This window comes from Scleropages formosus, chromosome 23 (genome assembly GCF_900964775.1).
Source record: "Scleropages formosus chromosome 23, fSclFor1.1, whole genome shotgun sequence".
Classification (NCBI taxonomy): Eukaryota; Metazoa; Chordata; class Actinopteri; order Osteoglossiformes; family Osteoglossidae; genus Scleropages; species Scleropages formosus.
The window spans coordinates 12,097,905-12,123,487 of NC_041828.1; the positions used below are offsets into that span (position 1 = coordinate 12,097,905).

The 25,583-nt window shown below is 43.6% G+C and overlaps 1 protein-coding gene across 4 annotated transcripts in view; it reads right to left on the reverse strand.

The window, feature by feature from the left end:
* The window catches only part of samd12 (sterile alpha motif domain containing 12), a 65,023-nt gene that overhangs the window by 24,373 nt on the left and 15,067 nt on the right, over positions 1-25,583 (reverse strand). For 3 of the 4 annotated variants that reach the window (XM_018731951.2, XM_018731954.2, XM_018731952.2), the window contains 2 exons: positions 19,811-19,940; positions 10,299-10,439 (listed from right to left, as the gene is read on the reverse strand). In XM_018731951.2, the coding sequence (XP_018587467.1) occupies positions 10,299-10,439; positions 19,811-19,940 (271 nt within the window). Of the gene's footprint in view, positions 1-10,298; positions 10,440-17,772; positions 18,901-19,810; positions 19,941-25,583 lie in introns of those variants that run through there. The other variant, XM_018731953.2, reaches the window with a different exon arrangement.

Genomic DNA, 25,583 nt, shown 5'->3' on the forward strand with positions numbered 1-25,583 from the left:
GGCAGACAGGCAGGGCACACTCATTTAGCTCCAGGTTGGAGGGCAGATTTTTTTATGCATTTTCACATATGTGAAATACGTTCCCTAAGTGGAAACATCACACAGCTTGTAATGATCTATCGAAATTTAGGCAGTTCAGTGCTCAAAATTACTCAAGATTGCAGGGGTTTTTCAGTACTCTCCAGCCAAAGAGGCCACTCTTTACCTTCAATCTTCAACTTACTCTTAAAGTTCAATGTGCCCAGTAAGATCTGGAGAATCATCTGTCCTTATGGTGAAGGACAGTGCCCTCATGGGTCATGGAGTCACTGGGGACTTGCTGGTCAGAGGTTCTAGATGAACCCCGGTTTTGCAGCCTGAGAAGATGATGGTGCAACTTTGTTCTTTCAATTTTTCGTTCATTACTACGAAGTTAGGTGGTTTACCAAGTAATTCATAAAACTCGAGTCTATACAGAGAAAAACTGGAGTACGGAGATGAACGCTGCTGTTAATGAGAGACCACCAACAAGAGGCGCTGTGCAGTTTTAAACCAGAAGGAAAGTACTGCCTTTGTGTATAAGGGAGGTACCTGCGGAAACATTCGGAGCAGGTAGCGTGCGCCGAGTCAAGTTAATACTTCCATACGCACCGCAGGGGTAAACAGCCGTGTTAAGTGAAAAACGTGAAATGAATGGAGAGTGTTTTTAATTCAATCACGGCCATGCAAACACACTGAAGGAAATGCCACAAGATGTGTTAAAAGCTACCATACGGTCCATGATGAATGGCCACAATTGAAAAAAGAATTGTAAAAGATTGCACTGCTCTTGTATCGCAATGCTTCTCACCAGGGTGCACTGTTAGTTAAATACTCCAATTCCAAGTCATACTGGCAACAGATCATAACATAAAACCAAGCTTTCTCTGGCTATTTGCAGTGTTAAATGAAACTTCATCCATCTGTCATGCCACCTATACCTTACACTCCAAAAGACACTTCATTTGGAATTTTTGGCTACTGCCAATAAATTTCATGATATCTTTGAAGCACAATTCTAAAACTCAATTTCGCACCATGTCGCATTCAAATGTATAATGCTGAACCTCTCTGAAAGCCTTTGCCTGCGTTTTATAGCCAGCAAATTTTTGCATTCATCTTTCTTTGGTCGCTTGCTTTAATGGACAGATTGCTCAAGACCGAGCGCAACGCAGGAACAGATTTCCATTCGAAATTCACAGGCGTATTGGAAGAATAACTCAGCTTGAAGCAGCTGAAGCGGAAACATAAAAATTTTAGAGCATGTGGCCCCGGAATCCAGGTTATTATCTGTAATCTATCAAATGCATGTAGGGAGGATAATTAAATGGTACAATTACATCTAGAATGACATCCAGAAATCGGAGCAGAGCCAGAGGAGTGCTGTTAACTTCGGTATCAAAGGCTTTGGACGATCAATCACCTGGAATAGCGAAAAGACCTTTCAATGAAACACCTTTAATCACCACACAACGCTAGAATCGAGTTGAAAGTTACCATGATAAAGGCTGCTCTGGGGTTTAATAACTAGCCCTAGTCAGAGAATAAATATTTAATAGAGGGCAAACTATGCTTGCGGCCATTCGCGCACACACACGGACACACGCGGGGAGTTAGAATACCGACTACTTACAAATAACACTCTCATTTATGTTTAAACCTCAAGGCGAACTTCACACGTAAATATTCATAATTAATAAAAATCAACGCTAAAGCTCTCACTGAAGCTAAATGCCCTGCAAAATCCATTGTCTCCCCCTTCCAAATACAAGATGCCAAGTTGTTAATTACCACAATCACCACGAGGACACCAGAGCGCATCAGCATGTTCCTCATTTAATGATATGTCTGCACTTTTCCCCAAGTTCTCCTCAGTCCCGCTTCCCTTTCCATAAACAGATTAACTGTGTATGTCTATTGTGGCAGTTTCAAGTTAAATAACTATTTGTGCTCCCATGCAAATCCATTAACTTTGACCAAAAACAGCTCCAGTCTAGCAAAAATGACACCGGTAGCTGAATTGGCCACTAAGTGATGTGATTAATGAAATAAGGCCATGCAAAAACAAACTAAAGAGTGCTTGCAATACTGAGTAGTAATTTTCCATTTTTCATGTCTTTTTAATAATTTAATTTGAGAATTATTTTATGTAGCTAACATGCAACAGAAGCAGAGTCACCATTAATGGATAAAGAAGGTGCTAGAAATGAAAGTATTTACTACGATGCAGGAAACAAAACAACGGTATCTTGGCGGGTTTATTAAAAAAGCCATGAGTCAGACATACTAAAAAGCATTACAGCCATTTACACGTTTACAACACTGCAAATGTGAAGCTGTGAAATTCCAACGGTGATGCAAAAGTAACTTCCCCATTTAGAGGGTGGGGGCTTCACGCACCAGACCACACTTCCAAGTCTCACGCGATGGGTTGATTCAAGGCAGGAGAGCCCGGCAACCGAAACAACAGTCATCGTTCCACCCAGAGGAAGGTTGCAGGAGGGGGAAGGGGGCAAAGAGACCAGTCGAGCACTTTGTTTCAGCTGTCTGCAATCTGGTTTTGCTGACCTGTTGGGTGTCGGGGGGGGGGATTGCTGGTTTCCAGCGGTGATGGTCACACCACGCCTGTAATGAGTGTTTAACTGTCCCGCACAGGGTGTCCCCTGGTGAAAGTAAGGCAGAGTTCATGGGAATGAGGAGCACAGCTGCTCCCAGCTTCCTCGAGGTATGGAATTGGTGGTGACAGCTGACGCTGGTGCAGAATTATAGAGGACTAATATCTGTATGAGAAGTAGGTTTAAAAAAGTAGTAACATCACTGGGATGAAAGTGACTACACTTGGCAGGTATTACTGTTTTTTTTTCCCCGTTCCGAGCTTGGCGCTTCTCAAGCGTGCACTCAGATCCCAGACATTAATGTTAATGCTGCCAGTCTTTCCTATTACTCTCCTGAGCGTGTGGCTACACTCTCGTGCGCGTGGCGAGAGCCTCGTCACACGCCCGCGGCGTCATTGCCAGCAATGGGACGAGAGTCTTACATCGAAGGCTATAGCAGAGGAAACTGAATTCACCGGGAAGGAGACACCCTTTACCCCAAAATAAGAAAAATCTATATATTTGTAGTATTATGATGACAAATATTTACTTTCCAATCTTCTACAAAAGAATATTGTACTGCATGCAGACCTATTAATATGCTAAAGACAATATGATAAACTAGCTGAAGCAGACATAAGAAAAAGATGGGGACATTTGGCATAACCTGTGTGAATACTCATATATTTGAAGAGAAAGAAAATGAAAACATGACCTATTACAGGTGAAACTTTCTAAGCAGTCCAGCGAGGCTCATGATGAAACACTTAAAGTGGAGGATGTAATTTTCTTTTTGATCAGACCTCCCTCCCTCCAGCCAGCCAGCCAGCCCACCAGCCCACGAGCCCACCGCTCCCTAGCACCCTGTGGAGCTGCTGTAGGGCAGTGCAGGGTGTCAGACCGGCAGATGATGGTGAAGCAGGCTTAGGCTGAGCGCCCCCCCGGGGACCTATGCTTCCTGGCGATCCATCGATGGAACCCCTCAAGCCGACGAGCCAATTATCAGATGTTTAGCGGAGTAAAGTGCTACACGCACTGCTCCTCCCGCCAATCCTCATGTACCGAGAGCAGCCTTTTGAAGCTGAATTTCTTCTAATTTAGTGGGTGGTGGGTGAAGGGGGGGGGGGGGGGGGGCTGTGTGCTGTAACTGGAGCTTACGGCCACTTCTGGAAAAGAAGAAGACTGACAGTAAAAGAGCTGAGCTCAGACAGACGCGTGAAATGTTGAAGCTATGCTAAGTTCCTTCGGCTGAGGATGGTGCTGCGACCTGCTCAGCTGCCGGATATTTAGGAGGCCCTCCTGAAATCCCCAGTAGCGTAAGCAGTATTGCACGAAAAAGACGGAGACAAAGAAAAAGGTCACCTCTCCAGCTCTCCGAATACTCTAAGCACACATTTCAATGAGTGATGCGCGCATCAGCTCTTTTATCTGACAAGAGGTTCAAAAGGAAAACACAGGAAAAGCAAACCCATTTGCGGGGAGAGGTCTCACACGTACACATTTTCCATGCAATTTGACTGATGTAGCTGGAGCTGAGCTTTACCCGATGAGCTGGCGCTAACAGCCCTTCTGCCTGGCAGCCAATGCAGTAGTGGCGTCATGTGATTCGGTACCCCCCGCATGGCTAAGCTGCAACTTCTCCTCATTCATCTAGGCGCCATATCAGAGGGTTTGCTGGATCTGGGCCAGCACTTGGTGCCGAAAGGAAAATCGGCGAAACACAAAGCTTCGCAGCACTAAATGGCAGCGCGTTGCTCATCGCTCATTATTTCCCCCCAAAAAATGTATTATAATAATTTCACAAGGCAACGACTTTAAAAGTGGTATATTAAACTTTTGCGATGCTCCAACACTATTAATGAAAGAATTCAGTAAGAATTTTGTTCCAGTACAAAAAAAGATATAACCAAGACTTTTTTCAAATGTCAGAAAATGACTGATGGTTTGGCATTTATTATCCACGTGCTTTGAAAAAAGAGTTCTAGCAGTTGCTGCGTAGTTATATATCTTTATCGAGATTATTTATAGCTGTGATGATACCTCTTGTTTTCTCACCCTTTCACGAGATGGCTCTCTATTGCTCATCTTTTGCCGAACAGTATCTATAGTAACACTCGGTGTACGTTATTTTATTTTTTAATTTTTTCAAGTCATCACGACTTCCATAGTGTTTGAATGTAGGGATAATCTGTGATCCAGCTGTTTCCTTCCAAGTGCGTTACTGCAACCGGGTCTAGTACTGCCTCTACTGACAATATAAAGACATAAAGTAAACTAATTAGCTTTTCTCTTTTACAAAAGAGGGAGGAGCAACAGCTTGAGAGACCGAAAATTAAACAAATAAATAAAGATGGACTTCCTGTCGAAACAACTAATAGGCCATTGCCTGAAAGACGCCGGGGTGCGACTTCTGTTATTCTTCATTATTTATTCATTTGACAGAAGCCGTTATCTGGACTGACTTAAAAGATCAACACGGTACAATAACACAGTGCAAGACATGATGGGTTCAAAAACAAAAGGGCTGCAAGAGCCTGAATACAGAGCTTCAAAACAACACAATGGACGTGTAGCACACAGAGGGAGCGCAACTGCGATAAATAACACTAAATTATTTATGAGAAACAACGAAGGGTCACTGAATGAAAGTAATGTTATTTATTGAAAAATAACACTGCAACTCAAAATTTATGAATGGCAGAATGCTATTTACAAATCCAAATTGAAATTTGAATTATTCTGTATTTGCTGTATTTCGGACATCCTTCAGTTTTGATTCTAACTACACGCTTAAATCTATTTTAATTTAATACTCGATTATACAATGTGAATCTACTACATATTAAGAGTGCATGTGATATGTAAACAGCCTTTCGATTCTTTTTTCTTTTGGGAGCGATACGAGACGTGCTAATGCCAATTATGTCCTAAATGAATATGGATAGGAAGTACTACGATGAGCTCTAAATGGCTAACGTATCTGAAGCAGCTAATGAATACTTCTGCGCAAGGCCACAACGATGGCACCCAGTTCATTTCCAGGCTGAACTCACTGCTCTTTGATGCAGTGTCATTGCGTACGAATTCCCTGCCAGTTCTCATTTGTAAAAGGTAATGGGTTTTAAATGAATGGATATTAACTTCTACCCCTGGGTATATACAGTAGACAGCTTCATTATTCTTGATATAATGATTAATTTAAGTTATTGTTTCTTTCATCCCCTTTAATACATCTCACCATATGTCTTACATTTTTACTTTTAGTTAGTGCAGATCCTCTTCTCGCATTAAGGAGCTGTGCGGCAATTTGTTGCGAACGATACCTTATTCATTTACTGCTTAATCTGGAGATATGAATGCAGCCGTGGCAACGGCAGTGCGAGCTATTATTGGCTTAGAAAGCCGATGTGGTGAAAATCTGACAGCGTCTGCTCTTGTACAGGGTTAATGTGGCAGCAGGATGGAGGAAAACTGATGGAGAAACGCCACTGTTGAAATGATTTCCCAGGGACCCATCACACCAGACTGGTTGAAACCCAGCAATGTAACCCTGGCGTCAGTATGAATGGATAATAAATTCCCACAGGGTCTGTTGAGGGGGGAGGCAGAGGGGTCAATAAGGACAAAGTTTATGGGTGGGTGATTCAGAGGGGGTCAAGGCCTAGAGCGCTGCCGTTGCCCTGCACAGCCGTCATCGTTGCATGCATTACCTCCTAGCGACTGTGCGGCAATCTTCACTAATGAAACGCAGAGCCCCCCAGTTGTCACAAAGCCCCCTTCCCTTCATAATCGTCTCCTTCCTCCTTTGTGGTACGCGTTCAGTTTTCCTCCTGACAGAGAAAAGCAAAAAGTGAAAAATAACAGCATAAAGCTGCAGAATAATCAAGAGCGGGAGATTCCAGTATTTCTGCAAAGACCACCCTGGGTGCCACCGGGAGCTCGTTGACCTGCTGACCTTTTTGTTCCAGAAACCTCTCAAAACCTTACTTATAAAGGGCTACTGGAGACACACTATTAATAAAACTGCACTGCATGTGTTTAAATGTCCTGTTCTCGGGATATTTCCTTCCCCGTTCATTAACCACTTCACACGCTGCCCACATTTTGGTGCAGCGGAATCTCACATTCCTCTGGGAGCGACCTACTTGCCACCCATTATTCTCCCATGCGCAGGTAAAGAGCGAAGAAGAAGAAACTTGAAGCAATCGTTGTTTTTTCCCCGTCGCCTTCAAAGCAGCCCTGGAATGTATTAACGGGCCGACTGCGATAGGGCTGCCGGCTAACGACAGGAGGGCCTGGTGAGAGGTGAGAGTATGTATCATGCCAGCGCAGAAGGAGTAGCTTCACAGACCGATTCTGTAGGCAGCCGGCCCCCCCATGGGAACTCATTACGGTCCACCCTTCCAGGAGGTTGCGCCATCGTGCAGCGGTGGTGCAGGAAGACCGAGCGCATCCGAATCAATTACACAGGATCGCAGGGGAAGTCAACAGCAAGGCTGCGCCTCGCCTCCTTCCCCCTCAACAGGAGCTAAATTAATTTTAAGGTACGGCATGTAAAGACTGCACAAAAGACACTGGTGTACGTGCTTGGAGTCACAAAATGATACATTTACATGGCTTCCTAGCACGCACGTGTTCCATCCCGCATTAACCAAGCCTGATTTTAAATGAGATCATCTCCAAAATCACTTCTTTTACCCTTTTTTTTAATGAATAGCAGCTTCCATTAACAGTTTAGCAAGTTTAAAAAAAAAAAAACAACTTTGCTCATGATGGATGGATGGAACCCTGGATAATATATAATTAATTTAGGGATTTTTGCTTTAATTAAAAAACAGTACTGGAGCTTTATTTCCTGAGGTCCCCACATCACATTTTCTGCTTTGTTAAGGAAACAAGAGGTTGGTGCAAAGATTGCTGCATTAAAGCTGAAATCAATGTCAACTCCAGGTTCCGCAAAGCTTGCTGTAATCCCAGCGTGACCAGGCCAGCCCTGTTTAGACTCAGAAAAGGGGTGATGCTACAGTGAGTGGCATACCTGCTGCTGAAACCAGCTTACAGAAGAATTTCCTCTCCTAGTCAGAAGCTCACTACACGGGAAATCACAAAGGTTCTCTTCTGTAGCTTCCGCGGTGTCTAATTAAAAGGAAATGCTGCTCCAGATACGCTATCAGCAACAAGACACGTCACATTTTGCTTAGGTGGCCTATTGCTTTTTGCCCCAACAGCCATGTACAGTTGCTCTGCGAAGAAGCTTGATTGCAGCACATTCCATGGATAGAGTGACTATCACTCATCCAAGATGCCATCCCATTAAAATGATGTGCGCCGTCTTAAAGCTAACGGGGAATATGTTTGAAGATCATTTTCGACCGACCTTCTTTGTTTTCAGGCCTTGAGGTTAAACGGATTAATAAATAAGGCCTGGAGAACACGTGAGTAAAAATTCTGACTCCGTTTCATTTTACACACACACACAGACATAATGTGAGGAATGTGAGGAAGCTTACCTGGTCTAGGTGACACAAACCGTCTAATAATATGACAGACTGTATTCCTGAGGTTACCATTGTTACCAGTTTAAATGATCACTCACAATGTCAATATAAATATGGTTGCAATTATTTCAAAATTTTACTAAATGGAAAATCTCACAGTTAAAAAATGCATTGATTTCATCGAAAGATCCCACACGCACCACTGGAAACCACTTGTCACATTCGGGGTCGCGGGGAACCGGAGCCTAACCCGGCAACACAGGGCGTAAGGCCGGAGGGGAGGGGACGGACCCAGGATGGGACGCCAGTCGGTTGCAAGACACCCCAAGCGGGACTCGAACCCCAGACCCACCGGAGAGCAGGACCCGGTCCAACCCACTGCGCCACCGCGCCACCGCACCCCACTGTTTCATTTTATTGGATCAAATATTTAATGTCATTACTTAAGATGTTTGCTTTTTAGCTCAACTTAAATTTCAATATAACAGATCCAAGAAGTTAAACAGAGACATACTAACTTACCACATTCTGTCTTTAAGCTGTGGACAGAGAATACCACTGTCTGGCTATACGGTGGACGGTGAGAGAAAACCAGCGAGCAGAGGGTGGCCCACACGGTGACTGGCATACTTATCCCATGGTGTAAAGTCACCACACACAGCAGATGGGCCACTCTTCTGCTGTTTCACACACCTTCAGCTGTCCTAGATGCCAATGGCATCACACAGGAGAAACAGGCATCAGTGTTACGACGATGCTACGCAGTGGCTACCTGCACCAAAGCGAATGAAAGGACCGAGGCCTACGCAGGAAATGAAACTAGGCCTCACAAAATTTGCCATGCCACTACACCAAGCGCTTGCTGTGGCTTGATTAATACCGGTGCCAGACGTCTGTTTACAGCACGATCGATAAGCAATTACTACAATAGCACAGCTAGGATGCAAATGTCCTGATGGAACAATAGCGGGGTGGTTTTATTAAACATGCGTGTATTGTCTGCGTCCACCAAAATTAATTCAGGAAATTGTAGTTCCCTCTGCCCTTTCAGTGCTATTCACTGTGTTTTCATGCGAGTTCACTTCGAGGTTTACATCGTCCAGCAATCCGCTTGGACTGTAGCAATTACAGGGCGCACAGCCTTTTGTCTGAGGCACGATGGGAGGGAATGAACAAAACCACGGGTAGAGAATATCATTAGCTCGCCCATTTCCGGCTCACGCTCAGAGTGGAAACATCAGCTCCGATGATTTTTATGGAGCCGCGTGCTTTGTGCGGGCCTGCAAGCGTGAGTAATGAACGCGACTGTGCCAAAAGTGTGCTGCGCAATTCAGAAATAATGGAGATGGTCCTGGAAAACAGCTTAAACTGATGACGACCACAAAATTAACAGGTGGTGCCTGTCTGTTTGGTGTCTAACTAGAAAGATTTTGATATACGTGACGGGGGTTAAGAGTGAGCTGGGGAATTTATTTTTTTTAAAGAAAAAATACATATATACAGAGATGAATAAATACTTTGAACAAGACCTAATATTTATTCATACAACTAAATTAGTGTTAAATGTTGTAAAAAAAAAAAAAAAAAAAAAAAATGAAGAGGAAATAAAATACACAAAAAAAAACCCTGGTATCTTTATAAACCCTTAAACAAAATTAAAGATTTTCTTCCTGTGGTCCATGGTGGTGATTTGAAGGAATAAAGAAGTACAGAACATTAGAATTTCATGACTCTACCTCTGTTAGCAAGGCAGAGCTCCACTCTTCTTTAAAGGTTAATTACTGCCCATGTGGGTAGCCCTGCCTTGTCGCGGTGTTGATGGAACCTGGCCTGAACTGCATTGTCACAAGCTTGTTGCTCCTGAAGCCACGGCAAAATGTGCCATTTTTCTCCTCCTGTCCCCCCGTACTCCCCCTACATCATAAAAGGGCACCAGTTAATAGCTGCCTTCCTCCCGCAAAGGTACTGCGTGCTATGAACTGGAGAACTGTTCAGCCCCATCCTTTCACCAGGGAGGGAGAGTGTTGTGGACTGAGAGAACTGTCACTGACCATGGGAATGGGGGCGGGTTAGTTGGTACGAGCAAAACAAGCCCCCTGCCCGAGAAGCAGTGTCCCGATTCCTACTACAACAAGCAGCATTGTATAGATGCATGTTCACGTGTGTGTGTGGAGCAGCCATACGGTACCTTGCGTCAGCAGCTGCAGGTTGCGCACCTCCTCTCGTACCCGCAACTGCAGCACCTGCTGCAGGACGTGCTGCCGCTGGCTCTCCTGCATGATGCCCATGCGCTCCAGCTTCTTGTCTGTCAGCCGCATGAGCGCCCGCCCTGCGTATAGACACACAGAGGGAGGGGGCGGCGTGAGCTCCGCTGGGACAATAATCGCGTTTGTCATGTGGGCTGGAGAGGAAAACAACACGGCCAACGGCTGCCGCCGAACAGGCCGCTGAACTGCGCAGGATTACGAGAATCACTGCATGAGTGGTTTGATGAATCCCCGCCATACACCATTTCCAACATTATTTGCAAATTCTGTTCCTAAACCAATAGAAGTGGGCAGCAGGTGGTGTAGTGGTTAGAGGTGTTGCCCTGAACTCGAAGGATCCAGGTATAAATCTCCGCTGTCGCTGAAGTAGCATCGATCAAAGTACTTACCTGAAATGACACAGCAAAAAAAAAAAAAAAAATCCAGCTGTATAAATGAGTAAATCACTGCAAGCAGCTCTGAAGAAAAGGCTCCACTAAATGTATAAATAATAACCACTAACACTCGTCTTACCGCTGATATTTTTTATTCCCTTTTTTCACTTAATTTCCTCTAAACTTTACATGTAAATGTCACTAAACAGGCAGCAGCAGCACTGTTATCACTAAACTTGAAAGAGAGTGATTTCAGTGAGAAATTAGACTTCAGCACAGCGTTACGTGGTGGAACTGATGATGGGTGGAGAGGAACTCGAACTAATCACATTGTGTTGCCGCTGAGCCTGTTTAATATCTTCCCAGAGTATATGATGTCTCATATTTAGAACCAATACTACAGACAAACCTATTTTTTTACAAAGCAGCAGTCAAGTACGGACTGCAGAATTTGTCTTGCATGTTTTACATTGTGCAAAATCCAAGGCCAATTGTTTGGAGCCTGCAAGGTCTTCAGCAGCCCATGGGTGTCTTTTTGTTTACTGCAATAACAATAACGCAAGTAGCATGAAAACTGAATGTAAATATCACAACATACAAGTAAATGAGTGCAAATGTCTCAGCTGGGTTCTAATGTGTCCTTCCTCGGAGGACAGCAGAGGAAGCTGTTCCCACGGGATCGGATGCTTTTGGGCGCTTCCCCGAATCGCTGATTTCTGAGCTCCCCGAAAGTTGCCAGCAGTGGTTTGAATTGTGATTAATAAACAGAGCCGTGAAGCGCGGGCTTCCGAGAGCGGAGGGCGCGGCGGCAAACTGGCCGTGTCGCGCAAAAGATGGATGTTACCCCCGAGCTCTGCGAGAGCAGGACAACTCGCAGAGGAAGCACACACGCATCAGTTATTCATTCCCGTTTCAGCCAAATTCATTACTTTCCTACTTTCCTGAAAGCTCTTGCTTTCCCTCACCCGCTGCACAAGAAAGAAAGAGTACTACTTTATGACAGAATCTACAATGCCCATACTTTGTGAAAGTAATTTGTTTTTATGTTCCTCTTAAAATGCAAAATGCCATGTTGGCACTTATTTTTTGCGATTCTATATACAGGCAGTCCATGGATTACAACACGGTTCTGTTCCAACATCCCTGTCGCAAGCCAACTTTGTCCTAAGTTGAAAATCCCCTTATATGAACAATAAGGATTTCACCGATTTCACCCATTCATATTAAAAGAATACTCATATACAACAGCAGCAATATAAATACAGAAATACAGAATTTCATTCTGCGCTATTATTTACACTTTCATTTCTAAATATTGTATTCCGCCTGTTATCAGCACCAGTAGAACACTCACTTTTTTTACTTGCTAGCCATTTTAAAGAAAAAATAACCTGAAGGGAATCACAAACCAAAACCTTTGTTTTAAAAAAACCCCCCATCACTACCAGATACCCAAACGCTGGCTGAGACTCGAACGATGACAAATACGGGTGTCTTGCAGCAGCACGGCTGGTTGAGGTTATTGATCATTGTTAGAAGTTTCGACCAAACGTTGGGACTCGCAAATAATATAATGAGTCAGTCCGGGTGGTCATATTCTAAGTCGCATATGTCATAACCAGGGGATTACCTGTACGAATACTATGATATGCTCTGCGTTAGTTTAGAAGCCTTTTCCGTTTTTCCGCAGACGTTCTCCGCTCAGAGCAGAAATTCTTAAGATGAGCTCAAAATAAAATGAAATCTTCCTCTGATATTAATGAAGAGAAAAAGCCCAAAGACCCCTGAAATGAAAAGATATTTCCAGCTTCAGCTTTTCAGCAGTTGCCAACATAAGTGTTAAATGCTGATGTCTTGGGCACAAAAAAGCCTCATATTGAGCGGACGATGCAAACAGAAGTAGAGGAAGCAGAACGGTGTTTAAGGTGAGGATTCGGCCAAATTATTATAGTACTACACCCTCCAATCAATGTCAACATGTGGCTGACAACGTTAGAATACGCCTAATTTTAGGGTTTTAGGTGCAATTAGATTTCATATTAAAACTAGGTTGCTATTAGACTTTTGAGGTGGCTGCCCCCCACCTGTGAAGTGTGGATTAGGCTGTGCCCAGACTACATCAAACGTTTAAAATTACATTGAATGTGAAAATGTAGTTACATGGCTGCACTTCTCCCTAACCTATTTTGTCTTCTTATTTCCCGAAATGTCACCGGGGATTGCTCGTTCCGTCTCTGGAAGGCTGTATCACCACTGAGCTAACCGACTCCAGCACTACAGGGAAGGACAGCTGAGGAATCACGCTGTCCGCTTCCATCAGTTCAGTTCTTCATCTACAGTCCTTAACATACATATTTATACTTGCATACAAATATTCAGATATGTCTAGAAATACTCAGATATACACACACACACACAAGCTGGCTGAAACCGCTTATCCCAAGCGGGGTCGTGGCGAACCGGAGCGTAACCCGGCAACACAGGGCGTAGGGCCGGAGGGGGAGGGGACACACCCAGGACGGGACGCCGGTCCGTCGCAAGGCACCCCAAGCGGGACTCGAACTCGAGACCTGCCAGAGAGCAGGACCCATACTCAGATATGTACTAGAAATATTTTTTCATGAATGAAATTCAATTCCCTTGAAATAAAGAGGCTTGGAACAATTTTAAAGTTACTCCTTACTTATTACTTGTTTTTTCACCCATTCGAAAAACACAAATCGTGTACTTAGTGAAAACCCGCGTTTATCAAAGCAATAGATGAAACAGAACTTGTCAGACTGTTTAATAATTTGAAAATGTAAAACCTACTTATGACACGTAACTATCCGCAACAATAAATTAAGAGAGCGCACACGCACAACTCGAGCAGGGTGTTGTGTTTTATATCTGCAAAGCAATCAATAAGCTGGTCACATACGATGGTGCCACCAACTCATTTAATCGTACGCTCGTTTTTGCATAGAAAATCCTTAATCGCAATGACTTCAACGAGGTACAGATTTACACCTTGTCCCTTTATACAGCTCAGTGTTTAGTGAAGATATTCAGGTTAAGCACCTTGCTCAAGGGTACCATTCCAGAAGTCCTCTGCGATTTGTGAACTAACAACCTTCCATTACTCCCCTGCTGGCTGAAACACACTGTACTCAGACTGCGACATGCTGCTTACTTATCAGGCAATAGATGTTAGGAAAAATGTTGCCAAGACAATTAAGCTTTCGTAAGAGGGGGTAAATAATTAGCAGTATAAAAGCAGCGTATTGACTGGATTCATTGTTTTTCACATCCTATTGACTTTGCTTATTTCTAATTCCTGCTAATGAATGTAAGAAATGTCTGGATAAATGAAATAAGATACTGCTGACTAACATCTGTACTCCTTGTCAGTAAAACAAACAGTAAATGTATCGGCCCTCTTAGGTACAATAAATGGAATAGCGGCATTTCGAAAGCAGCATCACCGCTGAACACTGCTACATCCACATTATGTGACAGCGTGTCAGAAAAGGATCTACCTCACAGCTGTAATCTCCTCCTCATGCGATACTGCCGTTTCCTGATCGGTGTTGCACTTCAACAATATTTATGTATCGGTTTGAAAACTTCATTTCGACACGTAAAACACGGGTTCTCTTTGAGTCTTGCCGTCAATCGAAACGTAAGCCCTCCAGATTCCCGGTGGGTTAAAGTACAGAAATAGAATCCGGACGATAAAAAGTGCAGATTCTGCACTCTGCTTTCAGCATCTCTTCACAGTTTATCGTTATAAGTTTATAATAAATTTGCATATTTTTCAGACCAATGCACTTCTACAACTACTCATATTCTAAGACAAACATCATACAAAGAACATAAGTGTTTCAAAAATATCTTTAACAACGGTGCTGTGTTGCAGCATGCCCGGGCACATTTTAGGCATTTTGAGAGACATAGCATGCACTCAATAGTTACTCATCTCTATGTGAATCTTTCACCGCGGAGAAACTCGACCAGCTGCGTACCTCTGTTCCGCACATACATGATGACATAGCAGTGTAAAGTTTGCAAATGAAAGAAAACATTGAACACTTGAGGCCTTGATATTAAAGTTTATGAGACTGCAGGCTGTAAGGTCTCTCTCCCTCCCACACACACACACACACACACACACACACACACACACACACACACACACACACAGCCTGACAACAGCACCTCGAGCTGTTGCACCGAGATTAATGCTCCAGCTCTCTCAGCAACGATGCTGCCAAACAGCCAGGAGACGAATGGGTGGGGGGAACGGCACTCCTGCCTGGTGGAGCTCTCCGCATATTCATCTCCAGCATCCGATGGCCTCGGCCTGCCGTGCTGATGAATAAGCGTAGCTTAATGCGCGCACGTGAACATGCCAGCCTCACCTCGGGGACGCCGCCTGTCGCTTGAGGACCACGAGGCAGGCTAATTACACATTTGTCGAAGAGGTGACAGGGATGGGGGGAATCAAGGTGGGGGGGGAGGGGGACAGCACAAAAGCTGCCTACAACTAAACACCAAGAAACAACTACAATGGTGGCCATGACAACCGCTGCGGCCCATCCCCCACTTCCTCTTACCCCAGAGAGGTATGTAGGACTTCCAAGTGCCTTGTGCAGCAGGAAGAGCTGGGACAGCCAGAAGGGAGATAACCAACACCTGTGATGGCATCGATCAGGCGCGGGAGAGTATCCCGGACTTCATGTTAGCACTCCGTTTCCGCCCAGCGCTATTGATCGCGTTTTTAAATCAAGTTGCTGAGAAAAATTTAGTCATTACACTGAGAGCTTCCCCCCAACTGTGCTGATGGGAAACTGTTTTGCTGATGGACACAGCATTGATTCCCTGATGAAGAAAAGAACTGTCACTTGGAAAATATCCAAGCATTTTACTTCAGCATGAAGCAGGTCTTTTTTTTTAAAAAAAAAAAAACTCTTTTTAACCTGTAGGATCATGGTGCAAAAGAAGGAAGCGAATAAATTGGCAGCACGGACTGGAAGAGAGACACACTGGTGAGCAATAAATGGAAGGTTACCTCCACAACACGGGGAAAGTGACCACACAGCACTTCTTCTGATAAAATAATTCAGCTCCCAATAGGCTGTAGCTCATATGTGATGCCCAAATTGGATGCTAATTTTATTCTGGGGTAATAAAAAAAAAACTGCATTATTTTAATATGTATTTCAGTGTGGCACTCCCTTCTAATGAAGGTAATGAAAGAAAGGCTGGCTCAACTGCAGCACGCTACTTAATGCATTTACCCCGCTTCAATCCAGGGTACTTTGACACACCACACTTTCCAGTGTATTCAGTGGTCATCAGAGGAGATCTTTAACATTCACATGACAAAAACACTGCATTTCCAAAAAGGCTGAACCACCATGTCGTCTTTCAGTAAACGTAGCTGCTACATCACATTCAAATTTTGTATGATATTCGGAGAAGTGTTCACATTTATATAACAAAGCATATTTACTTTTCTGGCACATGCAGTTTTAATTATGCAAGCCATTCCCTACAAAGATGTTTAGCAGTTCATTGGAAAGCCTGTTTCTTAACACTGTGTGCATTAGCCAATTTAAGTGTAAAATTAAAAATAATTAACCCACAATTCTTTCAATCTGTTTCAAGTTTGTGTTCTTGAGCATATTCACAGTTACCACAAGGCTGGAACTTTCTTGGTTCCAGTGGGGTTCCAACAATAACCCCTCCGCACAATCACTGTTTTTCACGTATTTCAGACTTCTTAGACACAGAATTCCAACACAGCTGCGGAGCACAATTGAGCACGTGTCAAATCTCCAACAGTCATCCAATAACTGGCTTCTGGACATCACCGAGTCTTGCTCCAGGGAACGTTCTGGATTTGGGCGACTTGTAACGATATGATTATCTTAAGCAGAAATGCCTCTGCCGCTGGTTTTGTTTTTCAGTTCAATCAGTACAATGCTCTTTTAGGTCTTACTGCACCTGTCCTCTGATTATGTCTGTTCCAAGAGTACACTTCGGTTACTTAACAAGTCGCACATTCATTGTTTCTGGTGGATACTAAAATAAAACCAGTGATTCTCCTGGCAGCAAAGCAATCTTGTTCAGTAACTCCACAAGTTTTCTGAGGCTAACATTAGGTTACTGCCAAAAGAGTATAAAACTCATGAAAGACCAAAACAGTGAGCTTCTTGGACTCATATCAATAAATGACGGCAGAAGGAGTGAGGAAAAGACTCAACCAGTGAGATATTTTTCATTCATATCTTTGGGGTCTTAGGTGGCAAATTCTGGTTCTTTCTGGAATCATGATTCTTGTAATTTCACCATGAAACTGATGGAACTGCTAAAAGACATGTTATCTGTCTCGAAAGACAGTTCAATTGTCTGGCAACTAGTAGAAATATACTGTGCTACATGTGTGTCTAACAGTTATTCACATACTGTGTGTATTATGTACACACACACAAGCACATGCATATGCAAACACTGCTGAAATAAATTACTGGATATGTGCACTAAATGTGGTATGAAACAGCTGGAGCGCTTGCTAGCAAATTCAGAGATAGTAAATATGGTGGCAGGGTATGGAAACTAACATGAAGGATAAACATATCGGTTGGGACAAAAAAGCTCAGTTGACGCATTTCTGTCTGGAGGGGATTTTTGGGGGTGTCTTTGTTGCGTCACGTTATCTCCAGGCTAGCAGCTCACGCTCCGTGTTCGTATACCATATAAAACACGAACCGTCGCTCCCTGCGCACCAGCTCACAGACGCCTCTTTGCATTTGGCCTTTTAAATACCTCCGCTAATCAGAGTACAGCCTTCGGCCGGAGCGATGCATAGCGGATGGTAGAGGCCTCGATGACGGCTGACAGGAACGGAGGAGGGAAGCACGCGCAGATCCGACCGACACGCGTCCTCGATAGTACATTCCTCTTCTCGCTGCCTTATCACCTCCACAGGAAAGATAATTTGGGTTTGTTCTTGTAGCACTTCTAATACACTGTAATTAAACACAATCCAATCTTTATTTTAACACAGGTGGATGGTACCGTACATAAATTAAAATTCTCATGTCTCAGATATCTCTATGTGCAGCAAGCAAAAACTGTCATTTTAAAGCATAAAAAAACCTACAAAACAAACTTCCATCCAATTTCAAATTCCGAATCTGCGGAAATTTGCCAAACACTCTGAGCTCAAATTGCACACGCTAATGAAGTAGGTCAGTTTGATTTGCAAGTGAGAAGTGGGGTTAGAATATTTTTTCTTGAAAGATTTTGTATAAATATGCCAAACTGTACATCAAGGGGGTGTCACTTTGGTGTCAAAGAAAACCTGAGTGTTCAGCCCAGCACAGCAGCAACATATTTCCACTTTGTGCACACCCAACAAAGAGCACAACTGTTCAGTGAGGTGCAGCATCACAAAGTGCTTCATTGCAGTTGCTCGCTCTCACACTCGGTGTGCTGATGCAGTTTACTGTAGCCCAGGTGGAAATCTGTGGGTCATGTGAGAAAGGCCATGGAGTTTGTGCAATTGTTGAATGTGAGGAACCTCATCCCAGCACTGGTGGCGTCACAATTGTATGCAAATGCATTACGTTAATCAAACTTCACTTCATTTAACTTCTTCTCATTTAGCTGCTCTAGTGTACAACATGCTGGCAACAACATTCATTTGCATAGGACTTCGAGTACACATATCCATCATCCTCATCATCATCATCATCATCACCACCACCACAGCCTTCATATGCAGACTGCAAAAACATTGTGGATTTTCCACTGGACCGGTATCAGGTAACACTGTTCAGTTTTAGGACATGAATTAACATGAAAATTGCAACAAAACCACTGATCTAAGTGATGGTTCCTGATGTAAAGATTTCGTTCAATAAAGCATACAGCCTGTGGTAACCATTAAAACGGGTCAGGATGGAGATGGATCTTTGAGCCCACAGGATAGCCACACTGTGAAAGTATGTCTAATTGTGACATTGTGATGAGATTTTTTTCCCCAAACTCAGTAATGGACTTGGAAGAGATTGACTTGAAGCTGTAACCCAGGCACCATGAAACAAAGGGAGCGGTCCATCTCCTGATATACTGCCAATCAGAGCTGCGGTTTCTGGTGCTCCTGGTAAAAGGCACATCCAGATGGGAAACAAGAGGCAAAGATGAAAAGCAACCACTGTAACACTGATGGAAGAACAGTTAATGCTTCACTTGGCAACTGAAAAATTTTGACACAGTAATTAGTGGGAATAATATACATACAGATTCTCTGGACTGCTGCCGTTTTCATTTGACATTTTCATAGAACCATGGTGACCCACATTGCAATATTTTAATTATAAAAGAAGCATACCAGCTGTAAATTTCTCTGACGAATAAATAACCTAATGAACAAAATTATGATGTACAATTATTAAATTGTTTCTTTAAACACTGCTGGTATGAAGTGTCAAACTAATTTCTTCGTCTGATTTTCTCATGCCGCTGAACGACCAGTCAAAAGTGAAAATACAGTTAACAGTGCATATTAATTGCTGCAGCATTCGGCAAATGGTAAAATTTATGGGACATTTATATCAAACCTTTGGCATTTACATACTAAGTGCTTTATTTTGCCATGATATGTGGCAATTAATTTGACGGCATTTTTTCCACATAGCATTTATGACCATTGTGGTGCAAACTGCACTGTGGAAATTGTGCCAAAACACAAACAGAAGTGCGGTGAGAACACCTGATATCTGCTAATTGGATGTTGTCAACTCGCACAGGCCGGGGCACAGGGTCTGAATTAATTGTATAACTCTGTATAAATCAATGCTAATTGCTCTGTGAATTAATCACTTACGCAGTGTCATCTGCATCCCATAAACGACAGGCTTTTTCTAAAAGGTCAGAGAATAAATTGTTATCGATCGCACAAAATCAGGGCCGCTACCTTGAAGATGCGGCAGTGGGCAGATACGTAACTGCGGGAGGAGCCCGCCCATCTGACTAGCGCTGACACTGCAACTCCACTACGCGGTGCTCACCTGTGATGTCATGCTGCTTGAAAGAGTTGCTGTAGATCTGATATTGGTGGGGACAGTGCTTTTTGAGCCATTTGCAGACGTCTTGCTGTGTCCACAGGGCCACCGGCTTGGTCAGTTTCACAGCTCCTGCCTGAAGACATCCACAACAGACACAATACAGGAAACCAGTTCACTGTCAAGACAACTAACCCACTGCTAAATTCACATCTTTTTCAAAGCAAAGTGATTACAGGTATGCCCTGGTATAGAGACTCTCGATATATAGACTTTGGCCATAGAAAAGCTGTACCCGTGTTTGGTATATGGAGCAGCTGCTCCCAGTATTATGGACTCTTTTGGGGTGTCTGATGCAGACTTTTCCCTGATGATTTCAGTATTATCATTCTAATGGTTTGATTACTATTTCTTGAGACTGTTTTTAAGTGTTTGGAGGGTCTTTGTAGAAATATTTGGGAATGTCTGTAAAGTCCAGGAACGCATCTTCTTTCCCCATTCAAAATAAAGGAAGACCTCCCGGTTTACGAACCATTTTCAAGAATGAATTAGGTGTGCATGGTGGTGGTGGGGGGGAATACCTGGATAACAAGTGGGAAAAGACAAATATATAATATTTAGAATATGGAAACAAAACTGCACTGGATGTGTTTCTCCCAAACTTGGCACAAGACAGCCAATGGTACTGACTATCCAGAACACATCCACTGTATATTACATCTATGATTTTTGCTTAATTTTTATGCACAAAAACAAAGTAAAATAAAGATAAATAGGACAATAAAAATCCATGAGCCCTAGCCTTGGAGCGAGAACAACAATAAAGTGTCCAGAGAGAAAAAGCAAAGAAAAAAGCGTGGTGGTGAAGAAATCGATGCAATAAATCAATTTCAGCTGAGACTCCAGACATATCTGAAACAAACTAACAGACTAACAGCATTTCTCTGGATGAAACATATGCACAGATACCACTGTAAACCTGCAGTGATCTCCACACCATGGAGTCCAGGCTCTCTCATTTGGATCATATATGGACAATGGGAGAAGGAGCGTCTCTGTTCACGCTAGAATCTGTCTCTAGGTGCTATCACATGACAAGCATTTGGGAAGCAGCACATCACGTGACCAGTACGGTTTCCAAGATGCCAGTAAGAGCTCTTCGTAAGATGGATGGATCAGATGTGGATCAGAACTCCAAAAGTGGCCCAAATAGACCCTCGCAACCCCAGTTCCCCCATCACGCAAGCCTTCACAATGCCGGTAAGTGTAATGATCGTGACTCATCGGACCGGCAAAGTGGACCAACCCCTCCCTCTCCTACCAACTCACAGCAAGTGTTCCTCCTAGCCGATGTCACGTGGGAGATAAGCAGCAGTGCCCCGGAGCCAGGCCAACCTAATAGCCTATATCATTGACTGCCGCGAATGAAATTACAAGCTTGGCTCAGTTTATATACAGGTATTCTGGGAACCAAAGTGGCTACACGAACCCCAGGCAAACGTTTCCTCCAGGAATCTTATTTAATGAGAGAGAATGGCAGCTTTTAGACTCAGCCAACATCTTCCCATTGGATGCGGAGTAATCGGGCTGCATGTCGGGAACAACCATCTCGATGAGCTGCGACTCTCACGAAGTTTTCCCTCATATTTTACAGGTTAATGGCCTTGTACTTTTGCAGGAATGGCACATGCAGATCTAGCGGAATGCAAAGCACGTCTCGGTAGTTTGGCTTTCCCCTCTAGGGCAATCTCATGTAAACCAGGCGTAAAAATGTTAATTGTTGATGATAACAAAATAGCTGTGGTTCATGGCTGACTGGCTGCAGTTGTGTGCATGGAGCAAGGCGAGGTATAGGCAACTCTCTTAGTCAGCTGGATAGCAGCAGGCTGTAAATGTTTTCATATTTATTTATTCCATTTAATTGCAGCACAGAGATTTAAAATAGGGGAAAAAAGTTAAGTTGAAAGTTTTTTCACCCCGCAGGCACGAGGGCAAAACCCAAAAAAATGTTGAATGCGCAAATATCAAAATGTGTTGCTGGCGGAGAGATAATTAAAACGCACTGGGGCATACAGAGATTTTGGACGTGGAGAACAACTCCCTGGCCCTGTAACTGCGTTACTGCAACCAAAAGCCTGTCTGGATACACATTATAACGCACACACTTGTGGTCTAGTAGGGCCTGTAGGATGGCCCTGTCAAAAAAAGCGCCGCTCTGTGAACCATAGCTCCATTTGCTCATGTCAAGACCAACCACACTCCAGAGGAGGGCTGAACATGACTGCACAGCGGTCCAAATCCAGACATCTCTTTACAGAGGCCTTTACTGTTAAGCTCAAATAGAAAGACTATAGAATACAGAAAATAGCAGGATATACAAATAAGCAAAACAGCCACGTGGAAAACACCGCACCTGTACATAAGGGAAAATGTCACAAGCAACAGCCTCAGCTTGTCGTCTCAGAGCTGTATCACCGGCTCCTTGCTTAGCTCAACACTTGACACTCAAGGGCATTTCACTCATCATGACAAGGGCATGCTTGTAATCACCTTAAAATGCATCTTGCCAGTAGGTGCCATGGCTCTCGAGGGGATACACACGTGATAAAACTTTGTTGGGGACTACGTGTTAATCATGAACTGCTTGTAAGTTGATTGCTAGAACTTCAAAACTGCAGTCTCAGCACACATCCTAAATGGCGCGAGGCACACAACGCTCCCTTCTGCCAAACCCTTGCCAAGCGGGGAACACAGGAGAAACATCAGGGCAAACGGAGGCACCACAGTTAAAGAGCAGCCTCTTCTGCTCATTGGATAACTGGATGGATCAGATGCGCCCTCAGCGGAACAAGACATCAACGCTTTTAATGGCGCATTGAATTTAAAGCAGAAGTGCTTCCTGTTCATGGATCACTTGACTTCCATTTCTCTGCATGTGTCAATAGTTAGGAGACATGAGAAAGAAGCAACCATAGCACAGAGGAGGGACACCTCCTGAAGATGTGCAGTGGCAGGAGAAGCACAGAAAGCCGGAGGTCACGTGGCTCAACAGCACTGTTCCCCACTCCCTACAAAGAGCGTGGCAGATTCTGCCTAAACACAACGGGAGGTGGGCCCACGTCACAGAGAACTACAAATCAGCACTGAGCCCCTGCAGGACTGGGGTGTGGAAGCTGCGACACACAGAACTGGGTTATACCTCGCAGGGATCTCACGTAAAGCTAGCTAATGCCCACGTAATTACACCAGTATCTTAATTCCATCTTCCACGCATGGAGGCCACTCTAAAATTGTTGATCTCCTTTTGACTTATTTAAAATGGAAAAAAATTGCAATAATTCTTCTAACTTTTTTCAGTACCTATGTATTTAGACTATTTGATGAATCACAAACTATTTCCAGGCAATTAGGGAAACACAATGCCCTGAACTGTGGCCTACAGGAAGCTGATCGCTTATCTGTCTGTGTCTCTGTTCAGCTGAATCAACCAGGAGTCACGGAACATAAACTGGCAAACATGCGGTTCGCTTCTAAGCAAAGCCCTTGGTTGCTGAGGTTGAACAAGAAGGAAGGCCCTCAGCAAGCAGTCCCTGCCAAGTCCGGCCACACCAGCACTATGGAATCCGCCACAAAGGTCCAGCAGACTGCAGAGGGTAGCCTGAGAGCGATAGTCCTCGCAACACTTTCTAAAACAGAAAGAGAAAAACAGATAAACAAGGAATGACACGGGGGTAATTGGACAGCGCAGTGTCACAGCGCAGTACGTAAAAGGATGCAATGCAGAACAGGGAGAACACATGCAATTTCTAACTTAATACGGAGACTCTCACTTGTCCTCTGTCTAATTAACACAACTTCAGGTGTGTTACCATAGCAACGTAGAATGAAGAAACCTAAGAAATAAACACACAGCACTAAAAATAGCGAAAATTAAGTCAATCTATTATGCAGGCACACTGATAAATAAAATAGTAAATGGCACTTTCATACTGACAAAACAGCTTAGACATCTGATCTGGACAACTATGTTAACACAAAAGCTTAATAAATTAATCAGTTAGAAAACTAATACATCAAGACTATATTAACCAGTACGGGGGCTGCACAGTTACTACAGGTACCTCTCAGTGTCTCGGCTATTTTAGTAAGTAATATTGGTTTAAATTCATCTCGGTCTGTGCAGAGTCAGTGTGTTCTCCCTGTGTTTGCATGAGATTCCTCCACCTGCTCTGGTTTCCTCACACACTGCAAAGACACATGTTTCTGATGAACAGGTGCTTCTAAATTGCATTTTGTTCACGTATTGTGAGCAAATTAGTCTTTCTGCGATTGCCCTAACCTGCAAGTACTGTTCTATCAATAGCGTACCCTGCCTCACGCCCTGTGTTTTCAGGGTAGGCTCCATACCACTGTGACCCTGCACTGGACAAGCAGTAAAGAGATACTGTGCATGTAGGTAGCTAGCTACAATAGTGCTCCATCTGCCCGTTTCAGGACACAATCGATGATAAATTTTGACTGATGCTGGAGGATATTCCCCCTTTTCCAATTCAAGGAAACAGATTGCAGCTACCAACAGGAGACCTACAAGAAAAAGAGGGATCAGACTGAATGTAAAATATTTCAGGAAGCACCACTCACATAATCGGGCCCCAGGACAATGATATCAAGACAGAGAACATTTTACACAATGATAGTGCTATGTTTCAAGTACGGAGTTCACCCGAAGTCGCTATTGCTTCCACGACAACCAGTGGAGCACCCCGACAATGCCAGCTTTCTCCTTACAACATCTGCTGCGCCTTCATCCACCTCACTCTCTACCCCTTTGTCACCATTAGAGCCATATCTTCCAACATCTTTTTAATTAAGCTCTGTCAAACAACTTAAGCTCGCATCCCTTTCAAACTGCAGAAAATTAAGGATGTGTGCTGCCAGCTTCTGGAATAATGAAAAAAAGAAAGATATTTTGGATGTGGTATTAAATTTTAATTTAACCTCCACAAAGTAGGCCACTGAATTTCAATGGCTACATGTGAATGCGATGACGCGCTGCTTTGATTCAAAAACACTTTCATGACTGCCGTTATTATAGCTGCAAATTCAATCATGTGTTACCTTTGATTTTTTTAATGTGGAGTAAGACTTTTTCTTGCATTGAACATTAGTTGTTTATGACATTATTCAGATATGTTTTTCTTGATTAGAACGCCTCTGATGTCATCATAAAAAGTAAGACAGTGGGACCGATTTATGAAGACATACTTCACTGAGCACGTCTATCAAACAGTCAAGTCTCTTTGAAATTACTATCTTCCTCACATTGATTTTTAAAAGTCTAACATATATAATGCTGTACATGATTACACATTTTTTCCATTCATGTCAGCACAGGCTGAGCTCAACTGTTTACGGTTCAGTCGTTTCTATCAATATTTCAGCGCTGCAGCTCTACGGAATTTCAATTTAGAGGTTTTTAAAAGCGGATGGTGATGGAGGGACGTGTCCCTGAGGACTGCATATACAGTACAAAGACACGTGGCTTGTGATAAGGTACAGGAAGCGCGGTGACAGCCAAGACAGCCGTTTGACCTTGAGGAGCCTCGCGCTCCTCCTTTATTACTTTCCCAGTGTTACTTCCAGAATGTCAAGTCAAGCTGCCTGAAAGGTATCCATAAATCTTGCAGGTCCCCCATTCCCCCATGGGGGGCCAGGTAGTTAAGTCTATCTATTATAACTTGGGAAACGTGTCCAGTCTGCGTAAGGGCTTCATTAGAAT